General features: G+C 42.3%; 1 protein-coding gene across 1 annotated transcript; it reads left to right on the forward strand.

Moving 5' to 3' along the window:
* The first annotated feature begins 3 nt into the window (after nucleotides 1–3).
* LOC5516421 (glucose 1,6-bisphosphate synthase) lies at nucleotides 4–18,131 on the forward strand. The gene is made up of 18 exons (XM_001636499.3): nucleotides 4–134; nucleotides 1,094–1,193; nucleotides 1,426–1,493; nucleotides 1,823–1,911; nucleotides 2,426–2,510; nucleotides 2,795–2,878; nucleotides 3,123–3,316; nucleotides 3,513–3,636; nucleotides 3,926–3,991; nucleotides 6,823–6,920; nucleotides 8,615–8,712; nucleotides 14,413–14,495; nucleotides 14,698–14,791; nucleotides 14,933–15,062; nucleotides 15,402–15,501; nucleotides 15,920–16,006; nucleotides 16,528–16,661; nucleotides 17,367–18,131. Exons 1-18 carry the CDS (start codon nucleotides 48–50, stop codon nucleotides 17,482–17,484), a joined length of 1,839 nt encoding a protein of 612 aa, XP_001636549.1. The 5' UTR covers nucleotides 4–47; the 3' UTR covers nucleotides 17,485–18,131.
* Nucleotides 18,132–19,951: the final 1,820 nt, after the last annotated feature.

Here is a 19,951-nt window from a genome sequence, read left to right on the forward strand (position 1 = left end):
CCGCAGGGTTCTTTCAACGTGGGCTCAACTTTGCACGAGGTTTCAAAATGGCGTCCGAAGATCGACCTCCCGAGGTCAACACGGGAAAACCTGAGTTGGACGAGAAGATCTTGGAATGGCTTGCTCTAGATAAGGTAGGAAGTTAGTGTCTGTAACAACAGCCACTAGAAAAACGTAAAAATAATGCTAGGCTGAATGCAAATTGAGATCAGTTGTGCGATGGAAGAGACGTGTACAGTACAATTACACAGTTCACAATTTCCAAGGGCGAGTTATTTTACTGAGAGATAAGTTAAATGCTTACTTGTTAACAAAATTAAGGCTTGACTTGCCTCTGCGATGGTTTCCAGAACTGTTTTTCTATTTTACCCTTCTTCGATCAGCAATTGCAGGCTTATTTGCGATAAGCTTAAGATGTAAGTAACCAATGTACAGTGTATGTTTACTTTTAAAAGTTAAGTAAAACCTTTTTATCAAATCCTACACATCAACTGTAGTGGCAAGCAAGGAGGTGGCACATTTTCATATAACTTAGGTGGCTAAAGTATGTCATATTTTTTGGGGGTGGGTGTATGTGTGTGTGTGTGTGTGGGGGGGGGGGGGGGGGGCTGTAATGAGAGAGTGAAGGAAGATAAGGATGAAAGTGCAGGGGATGGACAATAACTTGAAATTTGCCAACTTGCACTTATTTCCATCTCATTTGGTAAGTCCCCACATGTAAATAAAACGTTTTTCATCTCAAAACTTTCTCAAGTCAGTTACATTTCTCAGACCATTTTGTTTCTATTTCTTATATTTTTGGAATGGTATATTCAATTTTATTTTTGGCTTGTTTTTCAATTTTGCTTGCACTCATGAACCAGTGTTAGTGTATTTAGCAATGCATACAGTAGCTCAAGCAACTAACTTACAACAAGACATGAGTATCATCTGTCCACTTTATTGGTAGTGCAAGTCAAAACGTTTTGACAACTTGCGCTGACTTGCGATGTTTCATTGTACAATATCCCAGTAACCCTAATGCTGGCGATGTTGTGAATCATGTGACATAAGATTGAATGCATAGTATTAACTTGTATTTCTTGATGTCTAGTATCAACCAACTATTGATGAGATCAAGCAGCTTGTCCGATCAAGGAATCATGAAGAGTTGGAAAAAAGATTGCTTTCCTCACTGTCTTTTGGGACTGCAGGTTGGGGTCTTTTACAATTGATTATTCCCCCAAGATTAGATGTGCTAGGTTATCAACCCTGATAATAATTTGTAGAATGTTTATAAATTGTCTTTGGACAAGTCATAAGAGAATTTAGGCTTTAAAAAAAACCTGAATCTAAAATATATTACATTGATTGACTAAAGTAACCATGTATGTGAATAGTTTCATTGGTTTAGATTCCTTATGCTATTTCACACATATGTTCTAGGACTTCGGTCATCTATGGGTGCTGGCTTCTCCAAGATGAACGACCTTACAGTAATCCAAGCGAGCCAGGTACAGAACAAAAGCAATGTTATACAACAAAAGAACAGAAGACAAAGGCACTGATATACAAAAAATAGACAATAAATTGTTTATTGAATATACATAATACACCATCCTCGGAAACCCACGGGTATCTGGGGAACAGTAAGGAACGAACTTGGCAAAAAAATCTAGGCCTATGGTGAGCTGTGATTGGTCGGCCTCCAGAGGATGATAATACACATGGTAGAATATTTTTCATAGTAACTGTTTATAATCATGCCTATAAACTTTACGTATAGTATAGTAAATAAATTGTATTCTCACAGAGTGTTTTAACAGGCCATCTGTTTTCTTAGGGACTTGCAGTTTATTTAGAGCAGACATTTGAAGATATCAAAGAAAAAGGAGTTGTCATTGGATTCGATGCAAGACATAATAGTTTTAGGTAAGAAAAATAGGGCCAATGATTTTCTATGATTAAAGACAACAGAAATTTAAGATTTTGTATGCTTGTAATTTTTCCTGATATAAAAAAACTTTCTGTCATTGACATTTGAGCTCTACCATGATTAATATCTTTAGCAATAAGTTGTGGAACCATCACTAAATACATTATGATATGATTAAAAGAGAATTTATTAGAGTGTCTTTGAGCAGCCCAAAGCCATCACTTATGTTCCAAGATTTAGGGTATAGCTTTGGATGTTGAAATAAAAATGATACCAAAAAAGTTTGAGAAATTATACAGGAATGTTTATAGATTTTAAGTTGGCATGAAAAGCCATCCATAAAAATAGTGCCAAAAATATTTTTTAAAGGCAACCAATAAAGATTTTTTAATAAAACACCACTTATGATTACTGAAATTTTCCAAAAACCAAGCTTAAACATCTTTTATGCTCCTTGATAGAAATACCTGCTTGATACTCTAAATAGTAATTTGTTTTTATATTTCCCAGACTGGCACAGCGAGCTGCAGCAGTATTTCTCTCTAGGGATATCAAAGTATATCTTTTCTCGGAAATGACACCAACTCCTTATGTGGTGAGTGGGTTTGATTGCTGTTTAATATCTACCATTAGATCGCATTGTGTTTGACTGATTGACCCCCACTTAATAACCTTGTGCTAAACCATTGTTAGTTTGATTTCTGTAATATTAGATTGCTATGTGCTAAACCATTGTTAGTTTGATTTCTGTAATATTAGATTACCTTTTGCTAAATCATTGTTAGTTTGATTGCTGTTTAATATCCACCATTAGATAACCATGCGCTAAATCTTTGGCAGTTGTTTGCTTCACTTTTCTCACACTTCTTTTGTTCGAAGCCATTTGCAGTGAGATTTTACAGAGCTGCATGTGGCGTAATGGTGACAGCTTCCCACAATCCCAAAGATGACAATGGCTATAAGGTCAGAATTTATACAATCTGTTATTATTTATTTATTATTATTGTTATTATAAATAATCATTAATTAAAATAATTAATCAATTAATTATTCTCCATTATTAATTATAATGTATTAAATGTTAATTATTATTAATCAATTATTAATTATTGTTTATAATTAATTTTTTAAGAATAATTGTGACATTTGATTTAGTAACCTCAGGATAACCATGAACAACAATCAACTTATGACAGTTTTCTTTTAGGTTTATTTTGACAACGGTGCCCAGATCAGGTCTCCTCATGACAAGGGAATCTCAAAATGCATCAAAGAAAACAGTGCCCCTTGGGAGACGTCCTGGGACCTTACGCTACCACAGACACACCCTAAAAGACAGGACCCACTGCAGGAGACTTGTGTTGCTTATTGCAGTGCTCTAAAGAACTACTCACATTTTAGGTAAGCAATAATACAATGTAAGACCTGCATAATACCTACATAAAATGGTGGTCATTTTCCATTATCTGAAATGCTCTATTGATAAATTGTAGAATTCAAATTCTTGTATTTATTTATATGAATCTGTAGGGTCAATTATGTATAACAGCCAGTACTTCTCAACCTAACCTTCATATGCATCATGATTTGTATCCAGTGATATGAACAGAGAGACAAGAATAAAGTTTACATTTACTCCAATGCACGGCGTTGGACAGAGATTTGCTGTCATGGCATTTGAAGCCTTCAATCTTCCACCTTTTATCTCAGTGAAAGAACAGGTAAATTTTGCATTTGCAAAAGCCTTGCAAACAAGAGGCCCAACATTGTCTGGCAGCCTGCTTGTCGAATGCAACATGTTCAGTAATCAAAAATCATTATGCATAAATTATGATGCATAAATCAAAACATTACCTAGCATAGCAGTTTTACTGCTTGTTTTCACTACTATACTGCTGTCAGGACTGAGCTTTACTCCAACAGCATTACGGTTGTTGTTGTAGCCTATTGAGTAACCATACTTAATCAAGCAAATGTCTAAAAAAAAAAAACTTTTTTTTCGTATTGTAGATGAATCCAGATCCAGAATTCCCAACTGTGAGATACCCTAATCCTGAGGAAGGCAAGAGTGCCCTAGTAAGTCAAATGTAGGAATCACTAAGGCAAATTAGTGCAAATGTAGTAGGAATCACTAAGGCAAATTAGTGCAAATGTTGTAGGAATCACTAAGGCAAATTGGTGCAAATGTAGTAGAAATCACTAAGGCAAATTGGTGCAAATGTAGTAGGAATCACTAAGGCAAATTAGTGCAAATGTTGTAGGAATCACTAAGGCAAATTAGTGCAAATGTAGTAGAAATCACTAAGGCAAATTGGTGCAAATGTAGTAGGAATCACTAAGGCAAATTAGTGCAAATGTAGTAGAAATCACTAAGGCAAATTGGTGCAAATGTAGTAGAAATCACTAAGGCAAATTGGTGCAAATGTAGTAGGAATCACTAAGGCAAATTGGTGCAAATGTAGTAGGAATCACTAAGGCAAATTGGTGCAAATGTAGTAGGAATCACTAAGGCAAATTGGTGCAAATGTAGTAGAAATCACTAAGGCAAATTGGTGCAAATGTAGTAGGAATCACTAAGGCAAATTAGTGCAAATGTTGTAGGAATCACTGAGGCAAATTGGTGCAAATGTAGTAGAAATCACTAAGGCAAATTGGTGCAAATGTAGTAGGAATCACTAAGGCAAATTAGTGCAAATGTTGTAGGAATCACTAAGGCAAATTGGTGCAAATGTAGTAGAAATCACTAAGGCAAATTGGTGCAAATGTAGTAGGAATCACTAAGGCAAATTGGTGCAAATGTAGTAGAAATCACTAAGGCAAATTGGTGCAAATGTAGTAGGAATCACTAAGGCAAATTGGTGCAAATGTAGTAGGAATCACTAAGGCAAATTAGTGCAAATGTTGTAGGAATCACTAAGGCAAATTGGTGCAAATGTAGTAGAAATCACTAAGGCAAATTGGTGCAAATATAGTAGGAATCACTAAGGCAAATTGGTGCAAATGTAGTAGAAATCACTAAGGCAAATTAGTGCAAATGTTGTAGGAATCACTAAGGCAAATTGGTGCAAATGTAGTAGAAATCACTAAGGCAAATTGGTGCAAATGTAGTAGGAATCACTAAGGCAAATTGGTGCAAATGTAGTAGGAATCACTAAGGCAAATTAGTGCAAATGTTGTAGGAATCACTAAGGCAAATTGGTGCAAATGTAGTAGAAATCACTAAGGCAAATTGGTGCAAATATAGTAGGAATCACTAAGGCAAATTGGTGCAAATGTAGTAGAAATCACTAAGGCAAATTGGTGCAAATGTAGTAGGAATCACTAAGGCAAATTAGTGCAAATGTTGTAGGAATCACTAAGGCAAATTAGTGCAAATGTAGTAGGAATCACTAAGGCAAATTGGTGCAAATGTAGTAGGAATCACTAAGGCAAATTAGTGCAAATGTTGTAGGAATCACTAAGGCAAATTAGTGCAAATGTAGTAAGAATCACTAAGGCAAATTAGTGCAAATGTAGTAAGAATCACTAAGGCAAATTAGTGCAAATGTAGTAAGAATCACTAAGGCAAATTAGTGCAAATGTAGTAAGAATCACTAAGGCAAATTAGTGCAAATGTTGTAGGAATCACTAGGGCAAATTAGTGCAAATGTAGTAGGAATCACTAAGGCAAATTGGTGCAAATGTACTGTAGTAGGAATCACTAAGGCAAATAAGTGCAAAATAGTAGGAATCACTAAAGCAAATTAGTGCAAATGTTGTAGGAATCACTAAGGCAAATTTGTGCAAATGTAGTAGAAATCACTAAAGCAAATTTGTGCAAATGTAGTAGGAATCACTAAGGCAAATTAGTGCAAATGTAGTAGGAATCACTAAGGCAAATTAGTGCAAATGTAGTAGGAAGGGCTTCTGGAATTATGTGGAAAAAACTCAAAATTACGCGGGATTTTTTGCTAAATTACGCGGAAAATCAATCATTATGCGCTAAATTATGCTGGATTTTGCAATACATTTTTCTTTAAAAATCAAAATTTTGCAGGATTCTTTACTGAATTACGAGCTAAATTACACGGAATATCAACTGTTACGCCCAAACTACATTTTGTACCGAAGTAAAGCACGAAATAACTTGAAAACGTTTATTTTTTTGCGTGAAAATATCTTAGGCAAGTTTTCATTGGCTCCTAGCCACCAGCCAATTAAAAAAAGTATTTTGTTATTAGTCCTAGGCCTTCTTGATTTAGCAAAGAACGCCTAGTCGTTTTTATTGTTTTCGAAATTCAGTTCGAAATATCGCAATAAAAAAAAATATCTCTTTTTTTATGAGAAATAGAGATAAGAACCATAAAAGAACACATCAGCTGTACACTTGAATGTTTTGTCTTTCAAAATTTAGCCAAATTATGCGGAAATTTGTGGATTACGCGGATTACGCGGAAAAAGCCAAATTACACGCTTCCGCATAAGCGCGTAATTCCAGAAGCCCTGACTCAAGGCAAATTGGTGCAAATGTAGTAGGAATCACTAAGGCAAATTAGTGCAGTAGTAAGCGAAATTCAGTAGGAAACAGTAGGAATGCCTGTTTTCACCAGGAAATGAAGGGGAAACATTCAAGGGGAATGAAGCTGTAAAAATGGAAATGGAAATCGCAAACCGCTTTCCCCTTGTGTTTCCGTTTCCATTTCCATCTCTGCTTGCATCCCCAGTGGAAATCTTACTTATTAATGATGCCCTCGTACATTTGTGATGATATTTTTCCCACCATATCAAGTTTGGCATGTACAATATGTAAGAGTCCCATGTCGTCCCATGCCACTTAAAGAATTTGATTGGTCAGAGGTTTCAATATGGTCTGCAACATAAACTGCATTATTATTTCAATGTTCAAATTCTAAGCTGCATGTTTTTAGGATTTATCAATGAAAGCAGCAGACGCTGGAGGTAGTACTGTCATCATCGCTAATGACCCAGACTCAGACCGGACGGCAGTGGCCGAGAAGCAGCACGAGTGAGTATTCATAAGTTTGCCTTAAGGATTGTATTTTTTACCTGTGATTCAAAGGCCATTTATTTTAGATTTCTGTATCTTCTACTGTATCACCTCTAAATGTAATAATCAATGCTAAATGTAATAAACCATAAACGCTAAATGTAATAACTTCATTAATACTAAATGTAATATCATTTTAATGCTAAATGTAACAGAGCTTCTGGAATTACGCGAAAAAAAACTCAAAATTACGCAGGATTCTTTGCTAAATTACGCGGAAAATAAATCTAAATTACGCGGGATTTGTAATACATGTCTCTTTAAAAACCAAAATTTTGCAGGATTCTTTACTGAATTACGTGCTAAATTACACGGAATATCAGCTGTTACGGCCAAACTACATTTTGTACCGAAGGAAAGCACGAAATAACTTGAAAAGGTTAATTTTTTGCGCGAAAATATCTTAGGCGAGTTTTCATTGGCTTCTAGCCACCAGCCAATTAAAAAAGGTATTTTATTGTTAGTCCTAGGCCTTCGCGGTTTAGCGAAGAACGCCTAGTCATTTTATTTGTTTTTGAAATTCAGTTCGGAATATCGCACTCTTACGAAGAATATCTCTCCTTTTTTACAAGAAATAGAGGTAAGAACCCTAAAAGAATACATCAGCTGTGCACTTAAATGTTTTGTCTTTAAACATTTAGCCAAATTATGCGGGATTACGAGGAAATTTGTGGATTACGCGGAGAAAGCCAAATTATGTGCTTCTGCACAAGCGCGTAATTCCAGAAGCCCTGATGTAATAACTTTATTAACTAAGTTAGATATGCAATTTTACAAACAAAGTAGTTTGAACTTTTTCTGAATTAATAGTGAGATTGAAATTGTTGGTAGGCCAAGAACTTTTTCTTAAAAAAATATATTTTAGCAGATCTCCTGTCAGAACATACCTGTTAGCGAAGCACCATTCCTAAGAAAAGACATTTTCGCTCAATTTTGTGACTTCATTGATGATGTCATGTACTGAAACTAGGGTTACTAAAGTTACTGTTGCGCACTACACCTCTCAAGCAGAACAAACCTGTATGAACTACGCTAAATAAGTGCAATAAGCACTGCATAAACAACCTCAGCATGTACAACTTGAAGGAATATTTGTTTGTTTTTACGAAGTCTTTTTACTAATAATGCAGTTTTAATCACAAACGAGTTCTGTATAGTTGTTAGTTTTTGTTTTTTCCCTTCTTCCATCTGATGCTTGTGAGACTATTTTACGTTGTTTTAAAGGCGCATCTAAATAGTGTATTAGTTTTGGTATATTAGTGTTGGCCAATTTAACTAAACTTATTACATTTAGTGTTAAAATTTTATTACATTTATTGTTAATGATGTCACAACATTAGCATTAAAATGTTATTACATTTTGCGTTAATGGTTTATTACATTTACAGTTGACGTTTATTAAATTTAGCGTTGATTATTACAATTAGCATTGAGTTTATTACATTTAGCATTGGTATTACATTAAGTGTTGATTATTACATTTAGCGGTAATTAATAGTTGCTATGACAAAGCTCAGATCTCTCTTTCTGTCATTCAAAGGTCTCTTCTTTTTCTATCTCCTTCCAAACTTTTGATTGATGGTATTAGTTTTGAACATTTCGAGAATCAAAGTTTACTTCAGCTGTTGTCTTTCATAATTATTCATTTTTAGTGGGAGATGGAGAGTTTTGACTGGTAACGAAACAGGAGCATTATTTGGTTGGTGGTCATTCTTCTGCCATAAAAAGGACCACCCCCACCTTTATCCTGGTGAGTACCCAGGACCTCCCCCACCTTTATCCTGGTGAGTACAAATGACCACCCCCACCTTTATCCTGGTGAGTACAAAGGGCCACCACCTTTATCCTGGTGAGTACAAATGACCACCCTCACCTTTATCCTGGTGAGTACAAATGACCACCCCCACCTTTATCCTGGTGACTACAAAGGGCCACCACCTTTATCCTGGTGAGTACAAAGGACCACCCCCACATTTATCCTGGTGAGTAAAAAGGACCTCCCCCACCTTTATCCTGGTGACTACAAAGGACCAACCCCACCTTTATCCTGGTGAGTACAAAGGACCACCTCCACCTTTATTACATAGCCGTAGAAGGCCTTGAATTATTGGGGGGGCACCATACAGAATCATTAAGAAAACAATGTGGGCCCCACGCCCCTACTGGTCATTTCCTAATAACTTGAAAATATTGCACGTGCCCCCAGTGCCCCACCCCCTGCTACGGCCCTTTAACCTGGTTAGTTTGTTATACAGCACTGTTCTCCTAGGTAGCATAGTACTTGTGGTAAGTATACTGGTTGTATGGTTGTGATAAACACAGGCCCTGTTTTAAACAACACTGTTCTTGTACTACATGAATATGATTCTGGTTACAGTAAAATATGACAAGGGACATAAGCATATTTATACCCAGGCTGACATGGGGGAGGGGTACACAGTATACGCATACCCAGGCTGACATGGGGGGAGGGGTACACGGTATACACATACCCAGGCTGACATGGGGGACGGGGTACACGGTATACACATACCCAGGCTGACATGGGGGAGGGGTACACAGTATACGCATATCCAGGCTGACATGGGGGGAGGGGTACACAGTATCACATACCCAGGCTGACATGGGGGGAGGGATACACAGTATACACATACCCAGGCTGACATGGGGGAGGGGTACGCAGTACCACATACCCAGGCTGACATGGGGGGAGGGGTACACGGTATACACATACCCAGGCTGACATGGGGGACGGGGTACACGGTATACACATACCCAGGCTGACATGGGGGGAGGGGTACACAGTATACGCATATCCAGGCTGACATGGGGGAGGGGTACACAGTATCACATACCCAGGCTGACATGGGGGGAGGGGTACACAGTATCACATACCCAGGCTGACATGGGGGGAGGGATACACAGTATACACATACCCAGGCTGACATGGGGGGAGGGATACACAGTATACACATACCCAGGCTGACATGGGGGAGGGGTACACAGTACCACATACCCAGGCTGACATGGGGGAGGGGTACACAGTACCACATACCCAGGCTGACATGGGGGAGGGGTACACGGTATACACATACCCAGGCTGACATGGGGGGAGGGATACACAGTATACACATACCCAGGCTGACATGGGGGGAGGGATACACAGTATACACATACCCAGGCTGACATGGGGGAGGGGTACACAGTACCACATACCCAGGCTGACATGGGGGGAGGGATACACAGTATACACATACCCAGGCTGACATGGGGGGAGGGATACACAGTATACACATACCCAGGCTGACATGGGGGAGGGTTTACATGGTATACACATACCCAGGCTGACATGGGGGGAGGGATACACAGTATACACATACCCAGGCTGACATGGGGGAGGGGTACACAGTACCACATACCCAGGCTGACATGGGGGGAGGGATACACAGTATACACATACCCAGGCTGACATGGGGGGAGGGATACACAGTATCACATACCCAGGCTGACATGGGGGGAGGGGTACACAGTATACACATACCCAGGCTGACATGGGGGGGGGGTACACGGTATACGCATACCCAGGCTGACATGGGGGAGGGGTACACAGTATACACATACCCAGGCTGACATGGGGGGAGGGGTACACGGTATACGCATACCCAGGCTGACATGGGGGGGGGGGGGGTACACAGTATATTCATACCCAGGCTGACATGGGGGGAGGGGTACACAGTATCACATACCCAGGCTGACATGGGGGAGGGGTACACAGTATACACATACCCAGGCTGACATGGGGGAGGGGTACACAGTATACACATACCCAGGCTGACATGAGGGAGGGGTACACAGTATACACATACCCAGGCTGACATGGGGGGAGGGGTACACAGTATACGCATATCCAGGCTGACATGGGGGAGGGGTACACAGTATACACATACCCAGGCTGACATGGGGGAGGGGTACACAGTACCACATACCCAGGCTGACATGGGGGAGGGGTACACGGTATACACATACCCAGGCTGACATGGGGGGAGGGATACACAGTATACACATACCCAGGCTGACATGGGGGAGGGATACACAGTATACACATACCCAGGCTGACATGGGGGAGGGGTACACAGTATACACATACCCAGGCTGACATGAGGGAGGGGTACACAGTATACACATACCCAGGCTGACATGGGGGAGGGGTACACAGTATACACATACCCAGGCTGACATGAGGGAGGGGTACACAGTATACACATACCCAGGCTGACATGGGGGGAGGGGTACACAGTATACGCATATCCAGGCTGACATGGGGGAGGGGTACACAGTATACACATACCCAGGCTGACATGGGGGAGGGGTACACAGTATACACATACCCAGGCTGACATGGGGGAGGGGTACACAGTATACACATACCCAGGCTTACATGGGGGGAGGGGTACACAGTATACACATACCCAGGCTGACATGGGGGAGGGGTACACAGTATACACATACCCAGGCTGACATGGGGGAGGGGTACACAGTATCACATACCCAGGCTGACATGGGGGAGGGGTACACAGTATACACATACCCAGGCTGACATGGGGGAGGGGTACACAGTATCACATACCCAGGCTGACATGGGGGAGGGGTACACAGTATACACATACCCAGGCTGACATGGGGGGAGGGGTACACAGTATACACATACCCAGGCTGACATGAGGGAGGGGTACACAGTATACACATACCCAGGCTGACATGGGGGGAGGGGTACACAGTATACGCATATCCCGGCTGACATGGGGGAGGGGTACACAGTATACACATACCCAGGCTGACATGGGGGAGGGGTACACAGTATCACATACCCAGGCTGACATGGGGGGAGGGGTACACAGTACCACATACCCAGGCTGACATGGGGGAGGGGTACACGGTATACACATACCCAGGCTGACATGGGGGGGGGTACACGGTATACGCATACCCAGGCTGACATGGGGGAGGGGTACACAGTATACACATACCCAGGCTGACATGGGGGGAGGGGTACACGGTATACGCATACCCAGGCTGACATGGGGGGGGGGGGGGGGTACACAGTATATTCATACCCAGGCTGACATGGGGGGAGGGGTACACAGTATCACATACCCAGGCTGACATGGGGGAGGGGTACACAGTATACACATACCCAGGCTGACATGGGGGAGGGGTACACAGTATACACATACCCAGGCTGACATGAGGGAGGGGTACACAGTATACACATACCCAGGCTGACATGGGGGGAGGGGTACACAGTATACGCATATCCAGGCTGACATGGGGGAGGGGTACACAGTATACACATACCCAGGCTGACATGGGGGAGGGGTACACAGTACCACATACCCAGGCTGACATGGGGGAGGGGTACACGGTATACACATACCCAGGCTGACATGGGGGGAGGGATACACAGTATACACATACCCAGGCTGACATGGGGGAGGGATACACAGTATACACATACCCAGGCTGACATGGGGGAGGGGTACACAGTATACACATACCCAGGCTGACATGAGGGAGGGGTACACAGTATACACATACCCAGGCTGACATGGGGGAGGGGTACACAGTATACACATACCCAGGCTGACATGAGGGAGGGGTACACAGTATACACATACCCAGGCTGACATGGGGGGAGGGGTACACAGTATACGCATATCCAGGCTGACATGGGGGAGGGGTACACAGTATACACATACCCAGGCTGACATGGGGGAGGGGTACACAGTATCACATACCCAGGCTGACATGGGGGAGGGGTACACAGTATACACATACCCAGGCTGACATGGGGGGAGGGGTACACAGTATACACATACCCAGGCTGACATGAGGGAGGGGTACACAGTATACACATACCCAGGCTGACATGGGGGGAGGGGTACACAGTATACGCATATCCCGGCTGACATGGGGGAGGGGTACACAGTATACACATACCCAGGCTGACATGGGGGAGGGGTACACAGTATCATATACCCAGGCTGACATGGGGGGAGGGGTACACAGTACCACATACCCAGGCTGACATGGGGGAGGGGTACACGGTATACACATACCCAGGCTGACATGGGGGGAGGGGTACACAGTATCACATACCCAGGCTGACATGGGGGAGGGGTACACGGTATACACATACCCAGGCTGACATGGGGGGAGGGGTACACAGTATCACATACCCAGGCTGACATGGGGGAGGGGTACACGGTATACACATACCCAGGCTGACATGGGGGAGGGGTACACAGTATCACATACCCAGGCTGACATGGGGGGAGGGGTACACAGTATACACATACCCAGGCTGACATGGGGGAGGGGTACACAGTATACGCATATCCAGGCTGACATGGGGGAGGGGTACACAGTATACACATACCCAGGCTGACATGGGGGAGGGGTACACAGTATACACATACCCAGGCTGACATGGGGGAGGGGTACACAGTATACACATACCCAGGCTGACATGGGGGAGGGGTACACAGTATACACATACCCAGGCTAACATGGGGGGAGGGGTACACAGTATCACATACCCAGGCTGACATGGGGGAGGGGTACACGGTATACACATACCCAGGCTGACATGGGGGGAGGGGTACACAGTATCACATACCCAGGCTGACATGGGGGGAGGGGTACACAGTATACACATACCCAGGCTGACATGGGGGAGGGGTACACAGTATACGCATATCCAGGCTGACATGGGGGAGGGGTACACAGTATACACATACCCAGGCTGACATGGGGGAGGGGTACACAGTATACACATACCCAGGCTGACATGGGGGAGGGGTACACAGTATACACATACCCAGGCTGACATGGGGGAGGGGTACACAGTATACACATACCCAGGCTAACATGGGGGAGGGGTACACAGTATACACATACCCAGGCTGACATGAGGGAGGGGTACACAGTATCACATACCCAGGCTGACATGGGGGGAGGGGTACACAGTATCACATACCCAGGCTGACATGGGGGAGGGGTACACAGTATCACATACCCAAGCTGACATGGGGGAGGGGTACACAGTATACGCATACCCAGGCTGACATGGGGGAGGGGTACACAGTATACGCATACCCAGGCTGACATGGGGGGAGGGGTACACAGTATACACATACCCAGGCTGACATGGGGGGAGGGGTACACAGTATACACATACCCAGGCTGACATGGGGGAGGGGTACACAGTATACGCATACCCAGGCTGACATGGGGGAGGGGTACACAGTATATGCATACCCAGGTGTGGCCAGGGGAGGTGGTTCTCACCATGCACACACCCTGTGTAAACACCTGATTGAAGAACAGTGGCGTTTTATACTTTCAGTATAATTTTTGCACCATAGACATGTCAACTTTATCTACCCCCCAGGTGATCACGTGTACATGGTGGCTAGTACAGTGTCTTCCAAGTTCCTCAAGTCAATGGCTAAGGAGGAGGGGTTTAAATTTGATGTAAGTACATTATTACAGATAGTATGGAATCGTTGCATCAACTTGCAGTAGCAAGATCACTTTGGGTAACACTTGTATGCATGAGTAACCCAAAGGCACTGTCAGACTTCCTTTTTGTTCTTCAGATGGTTGCCTAGTGGACAGTTGCCTAATTCATTGTAGGATGGCATGACTTTCTTTAATGACATTCTTTGCCTTGTAGGAAACATTGACTGGTTTCAAGTGGATGGGAAACCAGGCATACACACGTTTGCAAGAGGGAAAAACAGTCCTTTTTGCATTTGAAGAAGCTATTGGTAATTTTCTACTCTAGTAATCTGTAATATTTTATCATATTTATTTACCATCTGTTTAACAATACCTGTTTTAAAGTATCTGTTTTACCATAAACCTGTCAGTGAATGTGCTCTCAGTGAACATTTCATCTGTTTTACGAGGTTTTATGTATGGCACAAATGTTCTGGACAAGGATGGTATCAGTGCAGCTGCTGTCATGGCAGAGATGGCCACATATCTGGACAGACAGGGTCTTACTTTAACCGATCAATTAGCTAAGCTGTATGAACGGTGAGGATGTGATCTTTACTCATCAATCATATTTTCCAAAGATAAGATGTAACTAGGAGAGTTGCACTCCCTTGCCAGTTTCAAATAGGAACATATGAATATGGAATTAGATTCTGAGACAGCTCTAGTTCCTAGCAACCACAGGTAAAATGTTTCTAGAATTCAAAACATTGCCAAGATTTCATGACAAGAGAAATGCTGAGGTCAGGAATTTTATTTGGCTTGATTTTTAATGTTTTACTAAAATTTGAGTTGTTTTGGTTGGGTTCACTAACAAGTGCCCTAGCTCCTGTGGTTATTTTACTCTAATTATTTCATTGATGTCAATTATCTGTTAAGATATGGAGTCCACATCAGTAATAACTCCTACTATCTCTGCCACTCGCCGCCCACCATCGTCAAGATCTTTGAGAGGATTAGAGCCCTCCACGGTGGACAGGTGAACCCATTATATCTGTTTGATATCTTTTAGCTACATTTTTGTTTCTTTGTGATGAGGTGTTAAATGTTTTACCCAATTCTGTTTCTCAAATTGAAACTAGAAGACCTATGAAAACTGGCTATTTGGTTGTCAGACCAGTGCCCTACCCTTGTGCTATGGCCTTGTAGTGGGCTGTATGAATTGACTGGGAGTAATTCTTCAAAATTTGTTATGGTTTTCTCAATAACTTTGACAAATCCTTGCATTGTGATATTTTTGTGATGCTGTTAACGCTGAAGAGATTTTTCATGAAACAATCTGGAGGGGAAAGCTTAAGGCTGCTTCTTAAAACTCCAAGCAAACTGTGAGCCTTAATAACTAATATATTGAGATTGATTGTTGAAATGAATAATATAATTTTATGCCACGTCAACAGTACCCAAGTCACTGTGGGCCATATCGCATCTCTGGGATAAGGGACTTAACAACAGGCTTCGACAACACACAGCCAGATAACAAAGCGGTAAGATGGCGAGGCTTTAAACTCTTAACAAAAAGCCAGAAGATGCATGCAAAATGAATTCTATATACAGATGAGTGTCTAACTTTGTTTTCTTTTCTACACTTATGTGCACATTTATTTTACACAGCCTAAGATGGTTATACTGTACCATGCTTGCTAAAACTGAATTTTTACAAACTTAACGATCAAAATTAATTTTGCTACATAACTTCAGCACAAACACAAAACGGTATGTTTCATGCCTCTGTGAAACAGAGGTCGTTTTGCTGTTGTTTTGATTGTTAGCCCTTCATAAAAGTAAAGTTTAATTGCGTATAGTTTTCCTAGTCATAACATACATCGATTAAAGAAAAGCCCTTTTTGAAAACAAGCACAGTTAAAATTGCGAATTTAGTTCAAGATATTAGCAGATATTCTAGTTGTTATCCATGGGGTTGAACTGACCCTAGCACCTCTGAGTTTATGATGAAGGATAATTTTTTTTAGATTTGAATAAAACTCACATTCTCTTGTATTCCCAGGTATTACCCACAAGTAAATCGAGCCAAATGATCACTTTTTATTTCACAAATGGCTGTGAGGCAACACTTAGGACCAGTGGGACAGAACCAAAGATCAAATACTATACTGAGATTGCTGGCAGACCTGGAGAAAAGTGAGTTTTAGAACCAAAGACGAAACACTATCAAACTGAAATCGCCAGCAAACCTGTGGAATAGCATGTTATAGAACCAAAGATCTTATACTATACTAAAATCTCCAGCAAAACGTGGGTTTAATGGGAAGATGGATTTGTGGTAAGAAGAGTTTTCTAAAGGCCACCCTTCTGTCAATACCCTACTTCCCATTCCCTAAAATACTTACATGGTAGGTTCTCCCAAATACTTAGGTTCAGCACTGACATTGGTAGCAAAAAAGCTTTTTTAAATATTTCATTTCATTGAGACAAAGCTTTATATTTCATTAGCTAGATCCAATTGAAAATCTCACAATAGATAGTTTTTTTTCCAAATCAGCAGATAGAAATCGATACTTTCTCATACATGGTGTTTTGCTAGGATGACAAAATTGCAGCTCACAGAGCAGGGCCTGGCAGGGAGTGGGGCACTGAGGGAATGTCCCCCCCCCATATTTTTAAAAGTTATAAGGAAATGACCAGTAGGGGTAATGTTTCTTTGTCATCATTCCCCCCCCTCCCCCCCCAATAATTCCAGGCCAGCTACGGCCATGCAGAGACACTTTCATTTGACAGCAGATGATTCGGGGTGGCCACGTAGCCCTCCCATTTCTCTTTTCGGTCCTACCCTCTCCCCTCTGCTTTTCCAGATAGTTTTTAATACTCTGTTATGCTATTTCCCAGGGTAGACATGAAGGCTGCCAAGTCAACCCTACAAGATGTGGTGGATTGTATCATTCGTGAGTTCCTGGAGCCACAGAAGAATGGACTGATTCACCAGTCCGAGGCCCTGTCTGACTGATCTGTGTTAGAATGGTTATTAATTTATTATGTGAAATTAGTCCTTTGTTGACAGTTTGAAACCCAAAACAAAAAGGAATGAAAACCAAACATAAAGAGTGTGGTTATAGATTCCTGAGTGTACCCAGAATTTGCTGAGATAGGGTGCACAGTCGTATTGGTATCGTATTGGTAAAAAGAACTTGACCATCCTTAAATAAAAAATGACCCACTTTTTGGCGGTCGAGTTAGGAGGCGGGGACCCCTGCACTTCTGCCCTCTTTTACTCTTTTATTTTTGGTATCAAACGCTGATTGGTCCAAAGCTATTAAATGATAGTCTAAGGCCTAGGTTAGACGCCGTTCTTGTCATGTCATGTACCGTTCCAAATGTCATTTGGAACGGTACATAAAAAGAACGGTGTCTAAACACCATAGACTTGGAATAATAGAATATAAATCGACCGCTTTTGAAAACATAGAGCAATAAGCAAGTAAATGGTGCTGTGCATATCTTATGATTCTGGTTTTGATATTGACTTTTGAATGAAGTTTTATATATCATTAAGCATCTCGTTTTTGTTTCAGCTTTAAAACTGTAAGATGCTTGTCTAAGGTTTTTGAATAATTGAATTCATAGAATTTTTTGTATTAAAATCAGTTGAATTACTGTCTCTGTCATATTTTGTCCACGCGACGCGCGTCTTTTCATTGCCGTAAATGATCTATTTTAAAAATGTCCGGGCTGTTTATTAAATTCCAATGGTCCGAGAGGGGACGTTCAATAGATAGGAGGCGTTTATTAGATAGGGGCGTTCTTTACAACTATTAAAATATAAAACGAATCCAAGTGCAGTGGGGTTCTAGTCTCAGGCCCGTACACAGAATCTTTTTTTTTTTTGGCGGGGGTCTGACTTATGGATTGGTGACATGGGCCTAAGTTTCAGTCAGGATCACGTTAAATTAAAGCCTGCGTAGCAAGCGTTTCTCGTCCAGTCAAAGCCAAACTCAGATTAATTAAAATTGATTTACATTACCAAAATTCCTATGTCGTTTAAGCTGGAAGAGAGGGTAGGGGGGCGTTAAATAGAGGAGGCCTGACGTTTATGATGCACCAGTCAATTGGGAGCCCGGCCCCCCGGGGCATACCGGGGAGGTCATGCGGGGGATTTAACACTTGTTTAGCACCTGTAATCCAACGGGGGCCGGGGATTTAACAGAAGCTTTCAACAGGTCGGGAAAGGGGGGTAAGTACTTTAAGTACGCATCCTGAAGTGTATCATACACAGCTATCAACACGATACACAGCTATCTACACCATACACAGCTATCCACACCATACACAGCTATCTACACCATACACAGCTATCCACGCCATACACAGCTATCCACACCATACACAGCTATCCACACCATACACAGCTATCTACACCATACACAGCTATCCACGCCATACACAGCTATCCACACCATACACAGCTATCCACACCATACACAACCATCCACCCCATACACAGCCATACACAGCTATCCACACCATCCACAACCATCCACATCTATCCACACTATACACAGCCATACACACCATACACAGCTATCCACACCATACACAGCCATACACAGCTATCCACACCATTCACAGCTATCCACACCATACACAGCCATACACACCATACACAGCTATCTACACCATACACAGCCATCCACAGCTATCCACACCATCCACACCATCCACAGCTATCCACACCATCCACAGCTATCTACACCATACACAGCTATCCACCCAATCCACAGCTATCCACACCATACACAGCTATCCACACCATACACAGCCATACACAGCTATCCACACCATACACAGCTATCCACACCATACACAGCCATACACACCATACACAGCTATCTACACCATACACAGCCATCCACAGCTATCCACACCATCCACACCACCCACAGCTATCCACACCATCCACAGCTATCTACACCATACACAGCTATCCACCCCATCCACAGCTATCCACACCATACACAGCTATCTACACCATACACAGCCATCCACAGCTATCCACACCATCCACAGCTATCCACACCATCCACAGCTATCCACACCATCCACAGCTATCCACACCATACACAGCTATCCACACCATACACACCCATCCACACCATACACAGCTATCTACACCATACACAGCTATCCACCCCATCCACAGCTATCCACACCATCCACAGCTATCTACACCATACACAGCCATACACAGCTATCCACACCATACACAGCTATCCACACCATACACAGCTATCCACACCATACACACCCATCCACACCATACACAGCTATCCACACCATACACAGCTATCCACACCATCCACAGCTATCTACACCATACACAGCCATCCACAGCTATCCACACCATACACAGCTATCCACACCATACACAGCTATCCACACCATACACACCCATCCACACCATACACAGCTATCCACAC

The sequence above is a fragment of the Nematostella vectensis genome, chromosome 10 (genome assembly GCF_932526225.1).
Source record: "Nematostella vectensis chromosome 10, jaNemVect1.1, whole genome shotgun sequence".
Taxonomy (NCBI): Eukaryota; Metazoa; Cnidaria; class Anthozoa; order Actiniaria; family Edwardsiidae; genus Nematostella; species Nematostella vectensis.

Bases quoted from the DNA above. Each gene is read 5' to 3' on its own strand.
- LOC5516421 (XM_001636499.3), top strand. From the start codon at position 48: ATGGCGTCCGAAGATCGACCTCCCGAGGTCAACACGGGAAAACCTGAG. The intron at 8,713-14,412 runs GTGAGTACCCAG...TCTACCCCCCAG, and splicing joins CCACCCCCACCTTTATCCTG to GTGATCACGTGTACATGGTG. The intron at 16,007-16,527 runs GTAAGATGGCGA...TTGTATTCCCAG, and splicing joins CACAGCCAGATAACAAAGCG to GTATTACCCACAAGTAAATC.